The sequence below is a fragment of the Myxocyprinus asiaticus genome, chromosome 13, assembly GCF_019703515.2.
Source record: "Myxocyprinus asiaticus isolate MX2 ecotype Aquarium Trade chromosome 13, UBuf_Myxa_2, whole genome shotgun sequence".
NCBI classification, from domain to species: Eukaryota; Metazoa; Chordata; class Actinopteri; order Cypriniformes; family Catostomidae; genus Myxocyprinus; species Myxocyprinus asiaticus.
Genome location: NC_059356.1, coordinates 3,058,677 through 3,083,781, shown reverse-complemented (window position 1 = coordinate 3,083,781; position 25,105 = coordinate 3,058,677). Strand labels below are relative to the sequence as shown.

Genomic DNA, 25,105 nt, shown 5'->3' with positions numbered 1-25,105 from the left:
AATGATTGAGTGGAATAAATGACTTATCAAGATATTTGGTTATGATTTATGCAGTAGGCTATAAGAATGGTTTTACAGGTCTTGTAAATGGTCACCTTTTCTTTTAAAAATGCATAAGCATATTTTAACTTCACTAGTTCATTTTAAATGGTCCTACAGTATAACAAATCCTTTTTTTAAATGTACAAATAGTATTCCATGTAGTATTTCAATCACTATGAGGTCATAAAAGCTGCATAAATAATAACCAATAATAATAATAATAATCTGTTTAAAAAAAGTTTTAGACGGAAGACGTGCCAAAGGACATGCCAACTTCTCAATGTTTGTCAGCTGCCCCCGATAAACTAAAAAGCATAGATCATTTCTTTGTGAATGTTTGTCAAAAATCGCCTAATTATTGTAGCATTATTCTATACCTTTATGTTGTTTTCTGAAATGAAAACCTGGAAAAAATTCACATACAGAAATATCTTGCAGAAAATCTCTCCCATACAGGGTTGTGTGGTAATAACGTGGGAAATCACATTGATAATCTTAACTGAAGTTTTTTTTTTTATTATTATTTTGATAAAAGCCTGTTTCCAGTACATAGAATGCACATTAAAGTTGAAGTATGTAACTTAAGAGAAAACTATAGGTAAGCCATTCAGAGGTAAATTTTCATGGAAATCTGTAAACATTGCCTCTGTGGCACTATAAAAATTCCTGTGTTTGTTTAGAGTGACCCGTTTAGACCAGCCCAAACAACATTACTCAGCTAATGGCATGAGTTTGGGGGGCAGGACCGTCTGACTCACTGAACAACAATCTTTTAATAGAAGTGGCCCATCTCTGCTAAATAGTCTTTGACAACAGCAGACTGGGGTGTATTCGGAAAGCTGTTTTGAAAACATTGTTTATTTTTGGAATTCCATTTGTTGGCACTAGTGTCACAGAAATTACATACTTCAGCTTTGAGAAGAACTGAAGCGATTTGTCAGGTCCAAGATGTTAAAACTTGGACATTCGGTTTCATCTTTCCGTGCTCTCTGGAGGTGACAATCTTACAAAGATCATTAGCACAATTAGGTTAAAGATTATATTAGACTATAACTATACGGGTGAAAACATTGTTGTCAGCGTACATAAGCGACCGTCTAAAAATCTCAATCTCTAAAAATTGAACGTGTCCAAGCATGCATTCAATTGACATATGAGTTATACATAAATGTTTTTTTTTTTTGTTTTTTTTTAAGGCCTTTGCACACCAAGTGCAAATTTTGCACATCAAAAGTGAATTTTCAACATTTTGAATCGAAACAATGGATTCCTAACCAGTTATTCTCACCTGGAACAAACATTTGCCAGCAAATCACACGCCAGTAAAGCAAAGCTTTCTTTTACAGTGAGAGTGTCCATAATTTATTTTTTCTTCGCTTTCCACCAATGAAATACAAGATTTATATCACATGTCAGGAGCCGCTGCAGTTATGAGAACCAGAGCAACAGGTGGTGCTAAAGCACAGAAAGCTGTTTTGACCACCAACACTGAACGCTGAAGTAACTGGAGGAAGAAATCCTGAACTAGTAGAGATATTGCTGAATTTTTGGCCTTTGCATTTAATCTGATGCGAGTTCTCTTATATCTGTAACATAATATATATCACTACATCTTTGCCTTTGTATCACCTTTTTATAATAATAAAAAAAAAAAAAAAAAAAAAAAATCACGGTTCTAAAATGTCCTTCTTTGCCCAGTTATTAATAAGATTAATACTATTAAGGTGGCTTGCAGTGTACATACTGTATTTCTTTGTATTCAAAGTGCCTTTACCAAAGATGTTGTGGTGTCTCCACAGATCCGTTATCGCTGTGCTATTGTTAATAGTCGTTAACAGCTCTTCTGTTGTTGTCATTATTAAAGTATCCGATAATGGGTCAGACTGAAGATGGGGTTTTATTAGATGAGATCTGTGCTTTATTGCTTGCATTTTATAGACTCTTTGAGTGTTTAAATGCTGTCACGTTTAATCAGTAACATGCAGGGTTTTGAGCATATTTATAACACCAGTTTTCTTTCTTGTTGAGCATATCAACAACAAACTCGTCATCTCTGCTGCGGCTTGTAGACAAATCAGTTTTCTTTTTAAAAACTGCTCGCTAGAGAACTTGTTTGCTTGTCTTGTTTGTTTTGCAAACTTGTCAAGTGGTTAGTTCTTCTCACCTGGCGAAGGGCAGACCAGCTCAAAGGTTTGTTGAGCCACCTACTGTACCGGGGTAAAACTGTGCATTGATTAGCGGCACCTATTGTAAAGACTTGAATGTGTTAACGGCGAACATTTGTTTCGCTTTCTATGGGCAAGGGCCCATTTGACAGCAATTTGCCTCTCATAATCGTGACACATTTAGTGTGCAAAAGCCTGTAGGATATTACATTTTTTAATAACAGTGTTTGTTGATATAGAACATGCAAGTTATTTTAATGAACACTTGGAGGCCAGCGATGTTTTAGAGCTGTGTGTGGAATTTTGACAGTCTCTTACGCACCTTAATACTAACTTTACCCTCTTTATCTCCTCACCAAATTTAGGGGCGAGGAGATAAACCACCCCTGAATGCAGCACCTAGAGTTCTTACCAGATCCAGGAAATCTGATCAGCCCAATTTTACCACTACATTGCCTGTTATATTCTTTCCCAACTTCTACCTTACCTCAATTATACCCAAGACACATTGCAGAAGAATGTAAGCAACTAGACACTTAGATGCACATAACTATATTTATATTGAATATAGACCAAAATTTGGACAAATTCTCATTTAAATTTCTGTTATTTGCAAACTGGGGATCAATGTACCACTGGTAGTACACGTACCACAGTTTGAGAACCACTGACCTAAGGTAATCCTGACATATAAAATAGAAGAAAGAATTTGAAATTGAAATTTGAATTAATTACAGAGAGATAGGTGTTGTTTTCAAAAGATGGATCGCTTGTTACATGCACTTTCCTTGTCTGCCACTCTCCTGCATTACCTCCAACCAAAGATATGTTATCATTACTAGGAAGGTTGAGTGTAAGCCCACAATCTACATCAACACAGAAAAAAGAACATTGATCAGTTCAGCACTTATTCAGATATCATTTCCATAATGTATCTATAAAAAATGTATTCAGGACGAACATCTCTGGTTAAGAACAAATTATTAATATGTCTACATTTAATTATTCACTCAAGAATGTCATCTTACCTGTCTGGTTCCATCCATTAATGCCCACAAGACACTCCCCAACCACAAAGGGGTAGTAAAAAAGGCTGATGTCACAGCTTATTCCCATGGAAACGATCACTGCGTGGTCCACAGTTCCACTCCGAGTTACTTTTACATCACTAGTGTATGGCTTTACAGTTTCATATATTCTGAATGCAGAAGAAGAGAGAATAAGACATATCACCCAAGCAAAGAACTAATGACACAAGGAGGTCTGTAATCCTTGGAGAGAGCTATCTGTTAGCATTCGCAATGTGCTCAACTGGCACACTGGTTTCACTATAACCCTCATGAGCAAAGATGGCAGCAAACAAAAGAAAGGAAGCCAGACTTTCTTTGTGTAATTCCAGGGCTGCATGCATCAGGAGAGCAACTGCCATTGAGACGAATGGCAATGCTATTGGGTTGATCTCCCCATGTATTACAGATCTCCTTGGTTTCAGTTGTCTCATATCTCTGGTCTTGTCTATTTTATTGCAATTTTTAGTGTTGTATTCACATCACTGTCTAGTATTTTTTAAATATAGTTAAGTCTGGCTTTCATTAAAATTGTATTTATTTATTTTATTTATTTTTTTACAGCCAGTCAGGTTTGTTACAGACATAAACTCAACTTTTTATAGCTACGACAAGTAAATTCAGCCAATTCAGGCAAAATTGTCAACAACAATATAACAGAGGTGGGACCTCTGGGATGGTGGCATGATAGTCCATGAAGGGATAGTACAAAACAGTATTGGTCTATCTCTTATGTGTTGCCAAACCTAGCAAGAGAAATACGTCACTCGGGGTCTTAAAAAACAAGCCCACTGTATTCTAGAAACATAAAATCAATAAAAACCCCTAACTGCCCATATATAGACTTCATAAAATAAAGTCACTCATAATAAGCAGACATAGCAACACTGATCTCTATTAGCCACTGTTGTTGCTAAAATCTCACCATAATCTGACACAGGCAATTCAGGCAATGCTACTAATGAGCTAATGAGTCGAATCAGGTGTGTTAAATAAGGGAATCAATCATCCAAAATGATTCTGTGCTGGGCAATTGAAGAAACAGGATTGAGAAAAACTGTTCTACAATGTTCTGTGCTGCTTTCTCCAATAAGGACACATTAGTTTCAAATATTTTGATTTTACTACTAAAATGTTTTTCATATTTTAGTGCATTCAAAACACAAATATATTTACATTTTCTTCACATTTGCAATTGGCTTTTAATTGTATCACATACTCAAATGCACACACCTTCAAGAAAACAGGTTGCAAATGTGTATTACATTTCAACATGTTTTACCATTTCCATTTATTTGGCTATAAAGACCTTTTATATGAACCAGGCTTATGATTATCGAAAAGGATAATCAGTTATTGCACATTAAAGCGTAGTCATTTCACTTTATCTCTGAGATGTCAAAGGTTAAGCACTTAGGCTTTATTAAGAGTAGACATTATATTTAAATGACTCAAAATCTAGGCTGTTAAGGACTGAACTTCATTGAGTATGTTGTACTGTTGTGAACCTGGGTGTCATTCAATAGGCTGACAAAACATTGACAATCTTTTCATTCCACAAATCTCTAGTAAAAAAATAGAAAGAATGGGTTATTAAAACCCTAGATAAGCCTGAGGACCTTAAGACAATACATAATGTAAAACAGGCTGTTTTATCTAGAATTAAGTTAAATGTGGTGTCTACTCTTAAATAAGTTCTATGAACTGAAAAATCCAAGCCACAAAAATCTGAGAAAATGTAGTTCAACTCACGCATGGTCAAAAACGATCCCAGGAGTCCAGATTTGATCAACTGGCAACAGAATTGCAGGAAAATCAAATATTGTTCTATTCCACCCAAGCTCAGGATCCTTCCACAACTACAAAGAAGAAAATACACTTTCACTGGTACTACAAAATCTTTTCTTTTCTTTCACTATTTCTACAGAGGTAGGACTGATATTAAGGAATTATTCCATTTGAAATTCAAACCATAGCAGACATTTGTCAGAGGATGACTGTCTTTTGCTAATAAAGTTTGAATATACTTATGTGATATCCTAGTATTTAAATAACTTTTGAAAAATTACGTTCCTTAAAGTGGAAGTTAAAATGTTATCTACTCACCAAGTTTATCTTGATACGGCTGTTCATTTGCATGTCCTTTGTATCCTAAAAGATTTTGTTTTGTGCAACAGAAATGTAGAAGTTTAAGGGTATATTTTCAATGATGTGTGTGTGTGTGTGTGTATATATATATATATATATATATATATATATATATATATATTATATTATGTGTTTTTTTTTTTTTTTTTTTTTAAAAACAAGAATGGGGGAAAAAAAAGACAAAGACAGGAAAAAATACCCTGATACTTACAAAAGACAGCATCTCATACTGTATTGAAGTGACCTTAACAGAGACGGTGCAGTTGTCACCCTGCGGTGCACTCTTCATTTTCTTAGCAGTTATAGTATTTGCTAGACACCGACTATTACATGGATTTGTTTGATTTCCACTTGTCATCACTACAAGACCAGATAAACATGGCAAAACATAACTTTTTTTTTAACCTGTTGATGTGCATGTCCCCGCCCCCGCCCCCAGAACTGATGTCACTTTGCTTAAATTAGTTCACATATACTATATAGTCTAGTCAAAAAAGAGTTAATAATGTTGACAAATTATAAAGAAGTATAATTTGTCAACATAATGAACAATTTTGAACAGCACACTCTATAGTAAATGTGAACTCATTTAAGCGAAGTAAAGTCAAACCCATGGGTGGGTCAATGAGCATCAACAGGTTTTAAATAACAATTAGTAGTGGTATTTTGTTGTATTGTGTATTTATTTAACCATGTTTAGATAAACCTAACACCACAATCACAGCTAAACAAATAATTTGATAATTAGTTTTGCTTATAATTCATTTGAATGTATATTTATTTTAAGAAATATCAGTTAAAAAATGTTCTCAAACAAAAAATGTGAAATAGTTTACCAATCAGAGATGAAAAGATGAGGAGAAACAATGTGATCTTGTGTTTAAGAACCATTTTAGACTCTAAATAAAAAATATAAATATACACAAATAAGCAAGTCAACCGTCTTACAGTATATGCATATGTATACCTCTATATTCAAATACACAGTAGTAAAGCATTTTAGAAACAGGCTAAATTTACCTTTGCTAGCAGACATGAAGAAAAGGATCAAACTCCCCAAAAACTTCACGAACTTCAGCTGTGGCTTTTTGTAGTTTAGAAGAGAACAAGCTTAAGTTGGCTTTTTATAGGGTAACAGCTTTTTGAATACTACGTCAATGGAATTATGTAAAACAAACAAAATAGCCTCAGTTCATATTAAATTCGATCGTATTTTTTTTTTTGTGTACACTTTAGATTTTGTGATTTTCATAAGTCTTAACATTTGCTTTAGGCTTTGCACACTGTCAACAGCCTCCAGGTCTTTAATTTGCCTCACAGCCTAAGAAAACACCATTCTAAACAGATTTCTAAAGAAAATACATGCAGAACATTGAGAATCATCGATTTATATTTGTATTCATTTGTGTCACTGAGTGTTTAGTCCTGTGTGATGCTAATAAAAAGCAAACAATAGTGCACTTAATCTTGTTATGATAATTGGATAAAGAATAAATGGTTAGTCACCTCCAGGGGCATGAATAGACTCATGGATGGCTGTTTGTTAAATTTGCACACAAAAGGCTGGTAAATTGTATAATAGTTTTTAAACCTTTAATCATTACTTTTCAATTATGCACCATTATGCACAACACTTTCTGGAGACAAATAAAGTCCAAATTCAATGTTATACTCCTTTAGTAACAGGGATGAAACTAAAGGAACCACATATTTTTCTACATATTGTCATTGCTGCAAATGCAAATAAAAACTTAAAGAGAGAAAGAAAGTAAGCTGCGTCATAAAGGTTTCCACCTCCGCGGTCATTTTCCGGTCTTTTTTAAAATAATTTGGGACACGTGCAAAGGATTGTGGGTGATTTAAGGCCACAGAGGATACACCTGATGCATCCTCCGAAATATGGCAAATGAAGGCTGCGAAATGAGGCTGCCTTCCAAGGGTCCTCACAATTGAGATGCTTGATTACGTGGCAGCCGAGATATCCAGCCTAACGATGCTGCAGCCTTCTGATTGAGAAGCACCGTGACTCACCAGTAAGTGGACCTTCCAGAGACAGGTGTATTTATACTAAAATCACACCTTGATTGTGCACAGGTGATCTCCATTTAATTAATTGAGCGAATTTTAAAACCAGTTGGTTGCACAGTCAAAAAAGCCAATTTAAGTATTTTATATTAAGTACTATGATTCAATATTTAAAATAAAATATAATATAAAAACATCCATGGAGGACAACATTTTCGTAATGCACTAATTGGAGGATGTCTGCTTATTATTTACAAAGCTTTGAATGGTCTAGCTCCTCAGTACTCTAGCAAGTCAAGTCATTTTTATTTGTATAGACCATTTCAAGGCGGTTTAAGGACGTAACGTCTTTATATTCCTTGATTTCCTGCTAGTTGTCAAACTCATACTGCGTTCCTAACAGGATAAATCACCCTCAGAAGGGCAATTTGAAGGGAGAATAATCATAATAGTCATGCTGTAAAATCACGAAAATTACTTAGAAAGTGAGTTTCGAATTACCCTTATTTTTTAGCCCTACACCTTTTAGCCTTTCGAAGCACTCACAGTGGATGGTAAAGTCTTCGAAGTTCATAGGGATGATCACTCCTGAATAGAATGCACCCTCATTCAAAACAACAGCGGGAAGCACTTCATTCATAGTGACTTTAACACAATTACAAGCTCTGCAAGTCATTTACTTTTACATTTAGTCATTTAGCAGATGTTCTTATCCAGAAGAAAGAGACAAGAAAAGGACTTTTATCATTAAAAAATAAATCCTTACCTTGTCGTAGGTCACGCAGACAGCTTCACTGATTATACTAGGAGCTATTCTCACTGCGAGAACATGACCATGACAATGTTGCGGTCGCGGCTTTCTTTCTTTCATAGAGGTAAAGCCACTCCAGCCACTCCCTGCCCTGGTCCTTCTGCTTACACGCACAAGGCCGTGGTGGCTAGTGCTGGGGGCGATTTGGGGGCTTCAATGGGAGCATTTCCGGCGGGTGAGTCCCCATGGACCACCCATTCCCCAGCATGCTTGTTTCCACCGATCAAGTTCATGGATGGGTCAGGCGGTTCGCCCCTGTCTCATTCGGGGCTCGAGGAGATGAGGTATCGATCACAGCATCGGAGAGCGGGCTTTTACAGTCTGACGCCGAGGACTCGGCCGGGCTCCCACCGTCTGGTGTGATCACCCAGTCAGAGGCCGATGCGGAGCTGACGGCCATGCTTGCCCGGGCTGCTGCAAGCATCGGGCTGGAGTGGAACCCTCCACCCTGCCCTGAGCATTCGTGGCTGGATGATTGGGTCCTGGGCTCAGAGCGCTGCACTCAGCCGCACTCTGCCCCTGTTCCTTTCTTCCCGGAGGTGCATGAGGAGCTCATGAAATCATGGCCGTCACCTTTTACTGCCCAGTCCATTTTGTGAGTTCCTCCGCTCTCACTACCCTTGATGTCAGGGCGACCAGGGGGTACACGGAGGTTCCTCAGGTGATTGCGGTGCACCTGTGCCCGCAAAACGCTGCCACATGGCGGAATCGTCCTAGGCTCCTGTAAGTTTACATCGTCCCTGACGGCCAAGGCTTACAGTGCTGTTGGACAGGCTGCCTCCGTCTTGCATGCCATGGCCCTCCTGTAAGTCCACAAGGCCAAGGCATTGAAAGAGCTGCACGAGGGTATTCCTGACCTGGGAGTGATGCAGGAGATGCGCTTGGTGACTGACCTCGCCCTACAGGTGACGAAGGTAACAGCACGGGCAGGCGATGTCCACTATGGTGGTCCAGGAGCGCCACCTGTGTCTCAACCTTGCAGAGATGAGGGATGCTGACAAGGTTCGCTTTCTTGATGCCCCCATCTCACTTGGTGGCCTGTTCAGCGACAATGTTGAGGACTTTGCCCAGCAGATCTCGGCAGTTAAGAAGCAGATGGAGGCCATCCAGCACATCATGCCTCGGTGTGATTCCACCTACAGGCCGCCGAGATCTCACACCCCATCTGCTCGTCGCCGAGGGCGTCCACATACAGCAGCAACACTGGCTCTGCCACAGCCCGAGCCAACGGCTCGGCTTCGGCGTAGAGACTCCTGCAGGAAGATGACGCCCCCCCCGTCTCTCGGCCCGACAGCCGTACATCGAATACTCACAGCAGGGGTGCTGCAGATGCGAGTCCTCCACCTTTGCACACCCAGCAACACACATATCCACGATCAGGTGTATGCGATGTGCCACGAGGATGCGCAGCCTCCTCTACCGTCGCAGACCGATCCTATTGTGGGTACACGGAGTGAGGTAAGTGCTCTAACATCTCTCTCAGCACAGCCACGGGTTCGGGATGCGAGGCCTCACAACAAGGCAGCTACTGCTCTGCCCTGCCGCGAGGCCCCATCCGCAGGTATGTCAAGCACGATTGTCCCCTTGGTGCCCCTTGCATGGAGTCTGGAGGCGTGGTTAGCACTCTCCAACCCGTTGTGGTGGCTCGTCAGGATGATCCGCGATTCAGTACGCCAGGCACCTGCCCAGGTTCAATGGCATCTGTTTTACCTCGGTAGCAGCCAAGGACGCCATTGTTCTGCGTGCAGAAATAGCAGTCCTTCTAGAGAAGGATGCGATAGAGCCTGTCCCTCCAGCTGAGATGAAGAAGGGGTTTTACAGCCCCTACTTCATCGTACCGAAAAAAGGCGGTGGGTTGCGGCCAATCTTAGACCTGCGAGATTTGAATCGGGCCCTGTACAAGCTCCCGTTCAAAATGCTGATGCAGAAACGCATTCTGTCATGTGTCCAGCATCAAGATTGGTTCGCGGCAGTAGACCTGAAGGACGTGTACGTTCATGTCTCGATTTTGCCTCGTCACAGACCGTTTCTTCGATTTGCCTTCAAGGGTCGGACATACCAGTACAAGGTACATAAGATAACGCAACTTCCTAATGCGAACCTGATTATCCTCTGTGGTAGGGTCTACAACATGTAGTGCTGCTAAAAGAGCCTTGTAGCGGTCACGCGACATAAATCCCCTCGCCCACGAGCCCTGAAGTGACTTGGTTACCCAATGACAATGGGAATCAGGGAGAATTGAAAACCCCATGTAAATGAGCAACCCAAGAAATTTGTAAAATTCATTGGGGGACACCTCCATCCAAGCTCCTTGGTAGCTGGAATATGACTGACAGTTTAGGATGAGCTCCCACCCCTGACGGTTTGTAAAGCTGCATATCTCAGCAACAACAGCCTGAGTAAAAAATAGCATGAAAAAGTCAATTTCTTGTAACATCATATTGGAGGTTGACCGCACAACCTGACGCACGCTACCTAAGTCAATACCGAATGGACAGCTAGGCTTAAATGGGAGAGGTTTTGGTGCCTGTGAATTGATGTCAGAGTACGAAGGATAAGAAACAGAGTCAGGGAAGCGTTTACGCTTTCTAGCTGACTTGGGACCTGTGCGAGAATGGCTAGCCATACCCAAAATAATAAGAGTAACAGTTTTAGTGTTATTGTGAGTATCAGTCATATGAGAAATAGAAAAACAATACATACACATTCATATATACCCAGTTGATGGTCTTGGCTGGGGATCAGGTTCCATCTCATCCTCCATCTCCTTATGGTCCGGGTCTTCCTGCAGTAGTTCCTGGTCCAGCAGATCTTCCTCCTGTGTGCTCATGCCCTCAAAAGCAGGGAGCCATTTGTCTCTATCCATCTCTACAACAGAAAAAAATACACAATTGGTAGCCAGCAGTGTGTTCTTCACAAATCCATACACTGAACATTCACCAAAGGCTTGCAGACTAAGCAGAATATCCAAATGCAGACAGCCCTCTCACACTTTCCTTGTGAACAGGAAGCTACACACAACCTAAAATCATGTCTGTGTGATGGATGGGTAAGGCTATCTACTAAATTATAGAAAGATATCTACCATTTTTTTATTACATGGTAAAATCAGCAAGCTAGATAACTTATCTATCTAGCAGGCCTGAACAGTGTAAAAACAAATTAAAAAGTCTGAACAGCGTCTGCTCTCTGCCTCATATTACTTCAGGCAGATTTTTCACAAGCGACAAAATTGGCAAAAAAAGTTATTGATATTTAGTTCAAAATGTACATAGTATTGCTAGTTAATGTTTATTTAGCAAGTTTCACAGAAACTGCCGAAATAAAAAACATTTATATAAAAAGAAGAGGCTTGCCGATGACGGTCACGGAAGGAAGGATGCGGAGATGCAGTGTGCGTATTGTGAGTGTTACAGAGGAACCTGGCTCGAGCATCACTGCATCAATCTCTAAACTACTGAAGGAAGATTTGCATATGGAGAAAGAAATCCTGCTTGACCACTCGAGGTCTTACACCGAGGAAGTCTAATGGAAAACCTCGGTTATTGTCACTAAACTTCACTATTACCAGGATTGTGTCAATATACTGCGCCGAGCCTGAGAGCAAGGCCCATTTCAGGGTCTCAGGATCATGTGAGAGTAACCTGGACCGAACTCCAGGCACGTTTCGCTGACAGAGAACGCTTGCAGGTCACCAACCCTCTTGATGGAAGTGAGCACAGTCAGGAGGTCAGTCTTCAAGGAGAGTGCCTTAAGCTCGGCTGACTGCAAAGGCTCAAATGGGGCTCTCTGTAGACCTTGAAGAACTACAGAGAGGTCCCATGAGGGAACGAGGCGCGGTCTGGAGGGATTCAGCCTCCTGGTGCCTCTTAGGAACCTGATGATCAGGTCGTGCTTCCCTAAGGACTTACCGTCGACTGCGTCATGGTGTGCTGCTATGGCAGCAACATACACCTTCAAGGTGGAAGGGGACAGCCTCCATTTCCAATCTCTCCTGCAGGAAGGAAAGCACTGATCTGACTGCGCATCTCTGGGGGTCTTCCCGATGGGAAGAACACCACTTAGCGAACAGACGCCACTTAAAGGCATACAGGCGCCTCGTAGAGGGGGCCCTAGCCTGAGTGATCATGTCTACCACCACACGTGCTTGCCCAGAATCAATGGCCGCAACCTCCGCAGGGCGAGTCAATGCAGTCGCGGACCCGTCCAGAGGCCGGCGGCGGCGTGCCCATTGCAAACAGCACCCCAGCCCGTTTTGGAGGCGTCTGTCATGACCACGACGTGCCTGGAGACCAGTTCTAAAGGAACGCCTGCTCGTAGAAACGAGAGGTCGGTCCAAGGGCTGAAAAGACTGTGTCAGACCGGCGTGATGGCCACGCGATGTGTCCCGTGGCGCCATGCCCATCTTGGGACTCGAGTCTGGAGCCAGTGCTGAAGCGGCCTCATATGCATCAACCCGAGCGGGGTGGCCACCGCCGAGGACGCCATATGCCCCAGGAGCCTCTGAAAAAGTTTCAGTGGAACCGCTGTTCTCTGTTTGAACGCCTTCAAACAGGCCAGCACCGACTGGGCATGCTCGTTCGTAAGGTGCCGTCAAGGAGACTGAGTCCAACTCCAACCCGAGAAAAGAGATGCTCTGAACCGGGAGGAGCTTGCTCTTTTCCCAGTTGACCCGAAGCCCTAGTCGGCTGAGGTGTGAGAGCACCAGGTCCCTGTGTGCGCACAACATGTCTCGAGAGTGAGCTAGGATTAGCCAGTCGTCGAGATAGTTGAGAATGCGAATGCCCACCTCCCTTAACGGGGCAAGGGCAGCCTCTGCGATCTTCATAAAGACGCGAGGAGACAGGGACAGACCAAAAGGGAGGACTTTGTACTGATACGCCTGACCCTCAAATGCGAACCGCAGGAAGGGTCTGTGTCGAGGAAGGATCGAGACGTGGAAGTACGCATCCTTCAGGTCTACCGCCGCAAACCAATCTTGATGCTGGACACTCGCCAGAATGCGTTTTTGCATCAGCATCTTGAACGGGAGTCTGTGTAAAGCTGTGCTGAGTCTAAGGACATTGAAGCACTTACCTGGCGCCTTGTGACCACTCCCGGAACAGCCTGGGACAGGGGAGGAAGAGGCCTGTCCTCGTGACCCGTGGAGACTGTCACATTGGGGGCGGATTTGTGCCGCTGCTGGAGCGCCAAACCTGCCAAATAGAGTGGTGGACGGCGGTCATGATGATGGCCGTGCACACCAGATACGTGACCCAGGGACAGGGAAACTGCTCTTGCTGAGCTCTTGAGTACTGCAGCCACTTGGGCATGCAGTGCAATTAAACGCAAAGGTAACAACAAGATGGAGAGATCTGCTTACCAGCTCCAGAGCAGCGGGTTTCGTTGTCCCTGGGTCTCCCGCCTCAAGGGCGCTTTGAAGCCTTTCACGGGTTTTGGGCGGCCGCGAGACAGGTGGCGTCTGCTTCCTGCAGTGGGCTCCATGCCGGGGCCGGGCCGAAGGGGCGGGCTGCGGCAGAGCCGGTGCAGTCACTGCAGGGGGACACCCTTGGTGATGAGTAGATGGGGTGCGGGATCTTGAGCCACGCCGGGGCAGGATATGCCGGCTAGCATCTGTCTACTGCTCCACCATCGAGAACTGCTGGGCAAAGTCCTCGACGGTGTCGCCGAATAGGCCCGCCTAGGAAATGGGGGCAGCAAGGAACTGTGTCTTGTCGGCCTCGCCCATCTCGATCAGGTTGAATCAAAGGTGGCGCTCCTGGACCACTAGTGTGGCCATCGTCCACCCGAGAGGCCGCGCCGTGACCTCCGTCGCTTGGAGAGCGAGGTTGGTCGCCGAGCGCAGTTCCTGCATCAATCCTGGGGTGGAACTACCCTCGTGCAGTTCCTTTAGCGCCTTGGCGGACTTGCAGGAGAGCCATGGCGTGCAGGGCAGAGGCGGCTTGTCCAGCGGCACCGTAGGCCTTGGCCGTCAGAGACGACGTAAACCTACAGGCCTTGGACGGGGGCTTTGGACACCCGCTCCAGGTGGCGGCGCTCTGCGGGCATAGGTGCACCGTGAGCGCCTTTATCCACCGGGGGATTGCCGAATAGCTCTTGGCCGCCCCACCATCAAGGGTAGTGAAGGCAGGGAAGCTGAAAAGATCAGGACCGGGCAGTAAAAAGTGCCTCCCGTGACCTTGTCAGCTATTCATACACTTCCTGGAAGAAAGGAACGGGGATGGGGCGTGGCTTTGAGCTGCGCCACGAGCCCAGGAACCAATCACCGAGCCGCGAGGGTTCAGGGAAGAGCAGAGGGTTCCACTCTAACCGACGCTCGTGACTGCCCGGGAAAGAATGTCATCATCTCCACGTCAGCCTGTGACTGGGCAATCGTCCCCGAAGGGAGGAGCCCAACTGAGGCTTCCGACTGGATGAGCCCGCTCTCCGATGCTGCGCTCATCACTTTCGCGGGCTCTGAATAAGAGGTCGAACTCGCCGTGAGACGAGCCGGCGGATTCATCCGGAAGCCCGATCGAGGCAGACGAGCGTGCTGGGGAATGGAAGGTCCGCGGGGGGATACCCGGCGGAGGCGGTCCCATTGGGGTCCCCAAATCACCCCCAGTGCTAGCCGCGCTAGCCTCATACCCGTGGGTAAAAGGACCGAGGCGGGGAGCCTCTGGGGTGGCTTGCTTTCTTACAAAGGCGAGCCGCGACCGCAACGTTGCCATGGACATATCCTCGCAATGAGAACATGACCATCCACGAACGCTGTCTCTGCGTGAGCAGCGCCCAGACACGAAAGACAGTGATCGTGACCATCAGAAGGTGAGAGATAACGAGCGCAACCAGGAATAACACACAATCGGAAAAGCATCTTTAGAAAGACACGCCTTTAAAAAGACGTTCTGTGTGTGCCGCTCTTTTAGAGAAATATACTCTTTTAGAGAAATATACTCTTTTATTTCTGCCGAAGCACCCAGGGGCATTCTCTGCAGTGCACCAGTGCAGGGGGGAAAGAAGCCGCTGAAATGCGCCGTCAGATCCAGCAGAGGTGAATGAACAGTAATATTCAGCTCAGTGAGCGTGACCGTTTTGCTCCGAAGAGAAAATCTGAATGAGTGGTTGCATACCAGCTCCTTTTATACCCGTATGTCCGGGGGAGTGGCATGCAAATACCACTCGCCAATTTTCATTGGCCTTTCATCAAAGACCAGAGGTGTCTCGGGCTCCCAAGAGTGACCCCTAGTGTCACTGCATCGACACAACGTCGAGTGAGTGACAGATAGGGAACTCTGGTTCTTAAAGGGGCCACGCCCAATTTATGATTTAAATGTCATGACATTTCTCCACTTGGCTACACATATATATAGTTTAAACAACTATTATAAGTCTGTGAAATTTAGTTCAAACATAATCAGTATATTGTGCCACATTTTAAGTCTCACTTCCTCAGTCTGAAACAACTGACCCTTTGCTAAGCCCCACCTAAAAACAGTTTTTGACCAATCCGGTCTTGGCAACTGTTACCATCGGTCATTTTTCCGACACATGTTTTCTTTTTTCCAGTGAGAGCCTACGGGAGTGGTGTGTGTCTGAATAGTTTTAAGCAGAATATCATTGAAATTATTTTAAAAGAATTAAAAATGTTGTTGCTGGGTAGCCTTTAATAGTGACATGAGGTCCCCAGAGAGGATACACGCAGTGTTTTTCTTTCTTTTTGTTTTCATCTTTAAATAAATATCGAGAAGTGAATGCTATGGCCTAAACTGTGTCAGCCCTCATCCCCAAATGAACATGTACAGCACTGTGCAAATGTTTTAGGCACTTACGAAAAACTTTTAAAGTGAGGATTTCTTAAAAAAATAATGACATAAATAGTTTTCATTAATCAATTAACGTCATACAAAGTCCAATAAACAGAAAATAGCTAAATCAATATTTGGTGTGAACACTTTTGCCTTCAAAACAGCACCAATTCTCCTACTTACACCTGGACACAGTTTTTCTTGGTTGTTGGCAGACAGGATGTTCCAGGCTTCTTGGAGAATTTGCCACAGTTCTTTTATTTATTTAGGCTGTCTCAATTACTTCTGTCTCTTCATGTAATCCCAGACTGACTCGATGTTCAGTGGGGGGCTCTGTGAGGGCCATGCCATCTGTTGCAGGGCTCCCTGTTCTTCTATTCTATTCTATTTCCAAAAGGAATGTTTGGGAGTACAACATTGATATTTCCTAATGAAACTCTAAAGTAGCAGATATAAATAACCATCTTAAGACAAATGTTTTTGTGGAACATCTTATGTGCCTAAGACTTCTGCACAGTAATGTATACAGTTGTGCTTAAAGGTTTGCATACCCTGGCAGAAACTGTGACATTTTGGCATTGATTTTGAAAATATGACTGATCATGCAAAAAACTGTCTTTTTATTTAAGGATAGTGATCATATGAAGCCATTTATCATCACATAGTTGTTTGGCTCCTTTTTAAATCATAATGATAACAGAAATCACCCAAATGGCATACCCTTGAATGTTTGGCCTTGTTACAGACACACAAGGTGACACACACAGGTTGAAATGGCAATTAAAGGTTAATTTCCCACACCTGTGGCTTTTTAAATTGCAATTAGTGCCTGTGTATAAATAGTCAATGAGTTTGTTAACTCTCACGTGGAAGCACTGAGCAGGCTAGATACTGAGACGGTTCTATTTTCAAATCGTTAAAAAAAACTGGTGCACATTTACTAAGATTACTATGGTAACCTGAAGGAAGAACAGACAGACGCATGTTGTGCCCATTCTTTCATTGAGTTAGGCAGCGAATCTTCACATAATGAAAAAATATGATGCATTATTACAATCTTTTGTACATTTTGTAACAGATTATTTTATAACAGCCTATAATAATGAACAGACGATACATTGGAACAACAAGATGCAATATAGCAGACAAAGACATTTGTTAGGCATGTTTGTATGTCTTTTACAATCATGTACATGTCATTGCCCCTCAAATACTTGATGAATACTCGAGTAATTAGTCAGACTACTCGAGTAGACAAAATGACCAAAATGCCCATCCCTAATAGACACCCACTAAGCACTTTATTAGGTACACCTGTACACCTACATATTCATGCGAATATCTAATCAGCCAATCGTGTGGCAGCAGTGCAATGCATAAAATCAAGCAGATACGGGTCAAGAGCTTCAGTTGAGTTCAGTTCAATGTTCAGCGCTTCCCCGAGGCTGTCGACGAGCCTTTCCAGTTCTCCAAGGCTGTCGACGAGACTTTCCAGTTCCCTGAGGCTGTCGACAAGCCTTTCCAGTTCCCCGAGGCTAATGGCAGCATCAATGTATTAATATCTGTTTGCCCAGCTATAAGTACATGAGCACTTTATAGTGCCGTGTCCACTGTCTCCAGGAGCTGAGCACCATTCTAAGCAGGTTCATTGAGGTAATTCATGCAGAACATTCAACATTCAATTGACGTGCAAACTTTGTGCCACTCAGGTTTCAGTAGTGTGTGATGTTAGTAAAGGGAACAATAGTGCCCTTAATCCTGTTATAATAGCTGAATAGATGTTTCTCTGTAATAAAATACTCACTGGAAGGTTATGTTAATAAGCTTTCACCAGAAACAGGTTCTATGTCAGCTTATAAGGATTAAAATGAATGCTTACATATTACAAAATGGCTCTGCACTTGCCTTTTAAAAGGATAGTTCACCCAAGAATGAAAATTCTGTAATTTACTCACCCTCATGTTGTTCCAAAGCTGTATGACTTTATTTCTTTTTTGAAACACAGAAGATGTTAGGCAGAATGTTAACTTCAGTCACCATTCACTTTCATTTTAATGAAAAGATGCAATAAAAGTTAATGGTGACTGAGGGCTTAAAAAGCTCACTTTTTAAGCATTAACTTAATTGTGCTCGGAACACATTCTTTAATTCATGAACTTTAACTACATACATCATTTTCTTTGTGGGGAAAAACTAGACTATTTAAGAAACATTAAGAGCTTTAGACTGGCCAGTTTTATTTAGTTTCTGTTGAATGGATGCTGAAAAATGTCAAATGCTAAAAATAAAATCCATATTTGTTCAGTTTGATCAGCAGTTAATTAATAAGGTTAAGTTCATTCATAAGGCTCATTAATAAAAATAAAAAATGAATCAAAATATAAGTAGCACCTGAATCAAGAGGCTTTTTTTTTTCAGCCGTCTTGGTTCCGAAAGTACTTTTCAAATAATTTGTTTTTCCGTAGGCTTTTCATAAAATCCTGTATAAAAGCCATTACCCAAACCACCCAGCTCCAAAGTGAGTCATAACATTACAAAGTATGATTTGAAGTGAAAAAGTATATGAAAATTGGACACTGTGGGCATGAACTTTCATGAGGACATGAACTACAATCCCATGAAGCATTGCGAATGATATAATTGAATTACAAATGATGGAGAAATATAAAACCATTGATTTAAAGTTGTTAATTATAGGTTTAGAATCAATATATTTAAAGTTTATTATTTAAACTTGGAGCTCACAGTATGCCTAACTTTAAATGTTTTAAGTTAGAACACAGACTTATGGCTTCAGCAGAAGCATTTGCCATCAGTTAACAACCTTGGTGCTCACAGTATGCCTGGCTTTAAATGTTTACAAGTTATTGATAAAAATGTATTAGGCTATAGATTTTTTTTATTTTATTTTTTTTATGGGATTGTTACTTCTGTAACCCAACTGTTGTGCTCTAAATGTCTTTAGTTTATTTCACTGCCATGTTCCATGATTTACTATAATTAATCAAGCAGGTGGTATAGTGGAAGGGACATTCTCATTTCATATTGTAGGGCTTTACTGGTTGTTTAGATCAGTGTTACTATCAGAAATAATTAATAATTTTTCTTTAATTATTAATTAATATTTAAATTAATTAATTGAATCTAACTCATTAAAACCTCATATGGGGCTCCAGTAAATGTAGTGTGCTACGTTTAGGAGCAAGTTTGGTTATTAGCAATAATTAATAATTATCAAAGATAATTATTAATTATTAAAATCAATAGAACATTGATGAGAATCAATGTTAGCTTTTCTAATCCTTTAAATCAACAGTTATCAAAGATAATCGTTAATTGTTAACATTGATGAAACATTAATTAAAATTAACACTAGCTTATTGATCATTCAAATTCAACAATCATCAAAGATAATTATCAATTATCAAAAATCAATAGAATATTAATAAGCATTAACATTGACGGGGCACCACCCTGGAATCAGGGACTAATAACCAGATAGTATAACAGTCTCAATATTAGATTGTTTTCTTAGGAAAATCGACATCCGAAGAATATCGATTTTTGGGAAAAAAAAACAATGAATGAAGGCTTGAATCTGAGCACTGACATCCCATCAGCATGACACAGGTGTATGTAAAACAAACCAAAACACTTCTCTTGGTAATATAACAAAGTTTATTTATGCAGTAATATCAATTAATAATTAATACAATGCAGTCAATAAACTTCCGAATTACAACTACAAACTAAACAGTGATATGATTAGATATGGAAATCAAAATAATCCTATAACACATGAGGGTGTGTGTGTGTGTGTGTGTGTGTGTGTGTGTGTGTGTGTGTGTGTGTGTGTGTGTGTGTGTGTGTGTGTGAAGGAGGGGCGTGCACAAAATGGCAGACGTGACTCTCGTGGAGAGTATGTCACGCGAGACTTCCGGCCAGAGAATATGGCCACAAATGTGGGCGGAGAGAAACCAGTCAATGGCGTCTACCAGTTACCGAGTGTATCCGTTTGTATGATAGCTTAGGGACAAAGCTGAGCTTTATCACGAAGCTATCTACTAGCCAAAAATGTGTCCGAGAATGTTTGTGAGGGATCGCGCGCGTGTGTGTGTGTGTGTGGTTAGTTAGAGAGAGAGAGAATAAAGTGACGGCCCCAGAGCCAGTTTCGCGATCGTGGGAGAGGAAGCAGCTGTTAGTTTATCACTCAGACACACCGTGGACGGCTCGTAAACCGTCCTGCGGTTTCTGATTCTTTAATGGATAAACTCAGTTTGCCGGTCTCACCCACGATGGCAGAAATGCACAACAGTCCAATGTGGTTGGACCATAATACAGCAAATCAAATTCGTGATAATTAATACCCTGAGTATTAATAATGAGCGGATTCAGCGGTCCGTAAACTGTACAAGCAAAAACCTTGGTACACAAGAATAACACACTATAATATTCTATCTCTGCCCAGACGTAAACCTCTTACTTGAATCGCATGAGGACACAGGTAGAATGTGTGTTCCTCCGTCCTTTAACTCCGACCCGGTTCCTTGAGGCTCGGGTGATGACGGGAGGCCGTTTCCTTGCTCTGTCGGCGGGCGTACGGCTGACTGCTTCTCAGCGGGCTGGCGGAGAAATCAGAAATGTCGGCTTGATTGAAGATGGAAGAGAAATCTTTAATCTCTTCACTTCTGCATGCAAACGGATGAAGATGCGGATTGCTCAGCGGTCTCCTTCAGATCCGTTAGAGTGTTCGGTGGAACACAGAGTAATCTCAACTCGTCCAGCGAGATGGAGATTGTGTGGCCACAGTTTCAAGTCGGACGTTACTTCCTTTTGCCACGAGGCTGCACCTAAGAGCAGCGATGAGCTAAGTTGCTGGAAGCAAATCCCGGAAGCATTTCAGAGGTATTTCTACTCCTGATGATGTCATCGTTGAGGTGCGTTCTGTTGTGTGCCTCATCCAATAGGAGTTGAGAGTTCGATCCTTTAGTGAGCAAGGCTTCATGGGATTTGTAGTCTGTTTTGAACTTCCTTTGTTTGATTTTTGCGCGATTTTTATCAGTATAATTTATGACCTTGTATGTGGGGGCCTGATTTAGGTTTTACAACTGTGTTAGGCCTGCCTTTGTCTTCTATCTGAATACATGAGGCCCAACAATATCCAACAGACATGGACTGACAGTATCAAAACTCATAATTTTCATTTCATGGGTTTGTGAAAGGTGCACTCAGTGGAATGGAATAGAAAAAATCCCTACTCCATGAACCGCTGGGCTCCGCTGCCTGACACAGCAGTATAAGAAAGGGAGTGAAGAAAATCCTGCACTTACAGAACTCTGGAATATCCTCAGGAAGAACCTAATCACCTTGCACAGAGCAGAATGGCACAGGAGGCATGATAGGGAGAGAGCCGGGAAGAGAGTTTCCTTTATAGCAAACCCCTCTGGATTTACCAAAAAGCTGCTAGGACAGAAGCGTAGTGGTCATCTGACATGCTCCAAAGAGGAGATTGATCACTTTCTCCACAACACCTTCAGTGACCCAGCAAGGGAGCAAGAGCTGTGTCAGCACTTACTGAAACACCACCTCGCACAGTACAATTTGATCTACCGGAACCCAGCTGGAAGGAGGTCCAAGAAGTTGTTAGAGCAGCACGAGCTGACTCAGCTCCAGGGCCTGGTGGATTACCATACAAATTATTCAAGCGCTGCCCTGAGGCTCTTTAAAACACTTTGGAAGAACATGAAGGTCATCTGGCATAGGGGTAGAGTGGTTGATCAGTGGAGGTGTACAGAGGGTGTTTGGATACCCAAGGAGGAGAACTCTTAAAACCTTGACCAGTTCAGATCCATCGCTCTACTCAGTGTGGAATGCAAGATTTTCTTCAGCATCCTGGCTTGCCGGTTGACTGGATTTCTCCTTAAGAACACCTATATCGATGCATCTGTTCAGAGAGGTGAAATCCCAGGAGTGCTGGGGTGTCTAGAGCACACTGGATTAGTCACACAGCGAGGCACATGAGGGGAAGGGAGATCTGGCCGTTCTGTGGTTGGACCTTGCCAACGCATATGGTTCATTACCCCACAAGCTGGTGGAGACTGCACTGGACCGACACCATGTCCCCTTGAAAATCAATGACCTCATAATAGATTATTACAGCAACTTAAGAGTGAAAGTCACTTCCGGGACAGTGGCATTGAGCTAGCATACTGTAAGCTGAAGAAAGGAATCATAACACGCTGTACAATCTCAGTCGTACTCTTCACCCTTGCCATGAACATGTCTGTCAAAGCATCAGAGGTTGAGTGCAGAGGCCCACTAACCAGGTCTGGAGTTCGACAGCCACCAGTCAGAGCCTTCGTGGACCATTTTACTGTCAAATCAGCATAAGTTCTGAGCTGCAGATGGATCTTCCAGGGCTTGGAGAGCCTCATCAGCTGGGCTAGGATGAGCATCAAGCCTGCCAAATCAAGGTCACTAGTGTTGAAGAAGGGGAGAGTGGAGGAGTAGTTCAGCATGTACAAAGGTTGGATGGCACACTGCAGCTGAGATTATCAGTGATGGACATCTTGCAAGCAAACCCCTGCACTATCAAGTACCTTGTTCAAGCAGTTTACAATGTTCTGCAAAGCCCAGCAAATCTCTATGTTTGGAGCAAGAGCAACACGCCAGCAGGACCCTCTTAGCTCAGGGAGAGGAAAATTAGAACATATCCTCAGCAGTTGTCCAAAAGTCCTGGGAGAAGGTTGCTACTGCTGGCGAAGACAGTGGCTGACAGCATCTCTATTGCCATAGCCAACAGCAAGCATGTCAACCCTTTTAGGAAGCCCATTACCTTTGTGAAAGCTGGAGAGCAGATCCAGCCCAAAATATCAGCTGGCCTACTCACCTCTGCAGGAGACTGGCAACTCAAGTTCGACCTGGGCAGGCAGTGTAAGTTCCTTGATAATATTTCCTCAACATCTTTGTGAGCTGACATGGTCTTATTGTCAGAGACATCAAAGCAAGTGTTCATCGTCGAACTGATGGTGCCCTGGGATTACTGCATTAAGGAGGCGAATAAGAGGAAGCGTGTCAAGTACCAGGAGCTGGTTGAGCAGTGTCAGAGACAGGGATGGAGGGCTTGCTGTGAATCCATTGAAGTGGGATGTAGAGGCTTCGCTGACAGCTTACTCTGCAAAGTCTACTCACTGCTAAGAATTAGGGGAGTCAAGTCATTTTTATTTGTATAGCGCTTTTCACAACACACATAGTTTCAAAGCAGCTTTACAGAAAATTATGCTGTAACGGAAAATGAAGCAGCAACATCTGTAATGTCTTAAAGAGGCCCTATTATGCTTTTGGGGATTTTACCTTTCCTTTAGTGTGCATTATAGCTGTTTGTGCATGTAAACGGTCTGCAAAGTTACAAAGCACAAAGTCCATGCAAAAGGGATTTATTCTCTCCCACAGACAACACTGCTCAAGAACTACAAGAAACAGCTGGATTGTAGTCCAGCCATTTCTTCCATAAAGTATCTACATCACTATGTAACACTTTTGCATAATGCCCGCCTAAGGGCTACTTTGGCCCACCCTCAAACAAACGTAGTTATAGCCGAGGCCAGGATGAGTTGGGTTAATGTTGTCGCCATGTCGAGAAGACGCTGTTTTCTTCACTGCAAAAGCAAAACCTCTTTGTTTGGACTTCCAAAGGCAGACGAATTGAAGAATCAGTGGTTAAAATGTATTTGAATTATTTAGCAGTACAACCACAACCAGTGCTGGATTTTCAAGACAGTTACTCCTGAAAGATGGTGCAGTTCCCACATTGTTGGGACAATCTGGCGCTTCAGGATCACAATCTGTAAGTATGCTTGATTATTTGTGGATTTATCTGCTACCGAGAGTTCAAATGCAGAGTTTTGTGTTGTAGCTACGGTGTACACCAAGTGCACAGCTGTAGGCCTCTGCTAACCTGCAAGCTAATGTTATTGTGTTGAAATAGTTGTGCTGTTCAGCTGTGGGCCCACTTTAACCTACAGTTGTGTAGAATCATGCTGATTGTTTGTCGTTCTTACTATCATGAATAGTGATCAAGTGTGGAGATGGATGTATTTTTACAAATGGTAATTTTATATTTGCAATCCATGGTAGTGCTCGGCTAACTTGCTATGTAACGTTATTGTTTTGGTAAGGGTTTACTATTCAGCTGTGGGCCGGCTTTTACCTAAAACTGTGAAACAAAATGGTTGATCTCAAGAGTCTTATATAATTACAAGCTGTAATGTTACGGCCGCTATCCATGGTAGTCCATGGCTAACTTGCTCACTAACCGGGAGTAAGCCTCTGTTCTCTGTTCATAGCTCGGGCGAAAAAATTTTGGCTCACCCATTCCAGCAAAAGATGACAAACTTAGATGCACTACGTGTCTTTTACTTGAAGCTTTGTTAGGTTCACGATAATCAACAATGTACTTGTAAGAAAGCTACAAAATTAAAACTTACCACTGTGAAACATCCTGCTCAAGTCATGCTTGCGAGGTGGTTCGGATTGATCAGCTTGTTCTTCCAAACTTTCATTATCGGACTCAAACTGGTACAGCAAAAACCAACGCCACTGTTACCATAGTTACAATAGTGTTTACAGCTGTTAAGGAAGCCTGAAACTCAGTTATTGTAAGGGCCATTACATTTCCGACACACGCTCTACGTGGTTGACCAATCACAACAGACTAGGCCAGCTGACCAATCAGAGCAGACTGGGCTTTTCGGAAAGGGGGCCTTTAAAGAGAGAGGACCTAAATCAGAGGTGAAAATAGGTTTAGCAGAAATGTACAGTATGAGATTAATAATGTATTTTTTGAACATTAAAGCATGTAAACCTCTTCTAGTAGACCCCCAAAATAATATCATGAACCTGTAAATTAGCATAATATGGGCTTTTTAAAGTCTTCGTTCTTCATTCTTCCTCTGGCAAAACAGCAGGAATATAATGCCAATATTAGTTATCTATGATATTTTGTATGAACTGTAAGATTAGTGACAAAGTCTTTGAAGTCCATCCCAAATTGACTGCTTA

At 42.5% G+C, this 25,105-nt stretch overlaps 1 protein-coding gene and 1 pseudogene across 1 annotated transcript; one reads left to right on the top strand and one right to left on the bottom strand.

Moving 5' to 3' along the window:
• Positions 1-950: 950 nt before the first annotated feature.
• LOC127450572 (zinc-activated ligand-gated ion channel-like) lies at positions 951-6,501 on the bottom strand. The gene is made up of 8 exons (XM_051714808.1): positions 6,443-6,501; positions 6,259-6,321; positions 5,634-5,782; positions 5,381-5,425; positions 5,027-5,133; positions 3,236-3,405; positions 2,943-3,073; positions 951-1,031 (listed from the first exon to the last, which is right to left on the bottom strand). Exons 1-8 carry the CDS (start codon positions 6,456-6,458, stop codon positions 951-953), a joined length of 762 nt encoding a protein of 253 aa, XP_051570768.1. The 5' UTR covers positions 6,459-6,501.
• A 2,623-nt stretch (positions 6,502-9,124) lies between these two features.
• LOC127450571 (uncharacterized) lies at positions 9,125-23,277 on the top strand (annotated as a pseudogene).
• The last annotated feature ends 1,828 nt before the right edge of the window (positions 23,278-25,105 follow it).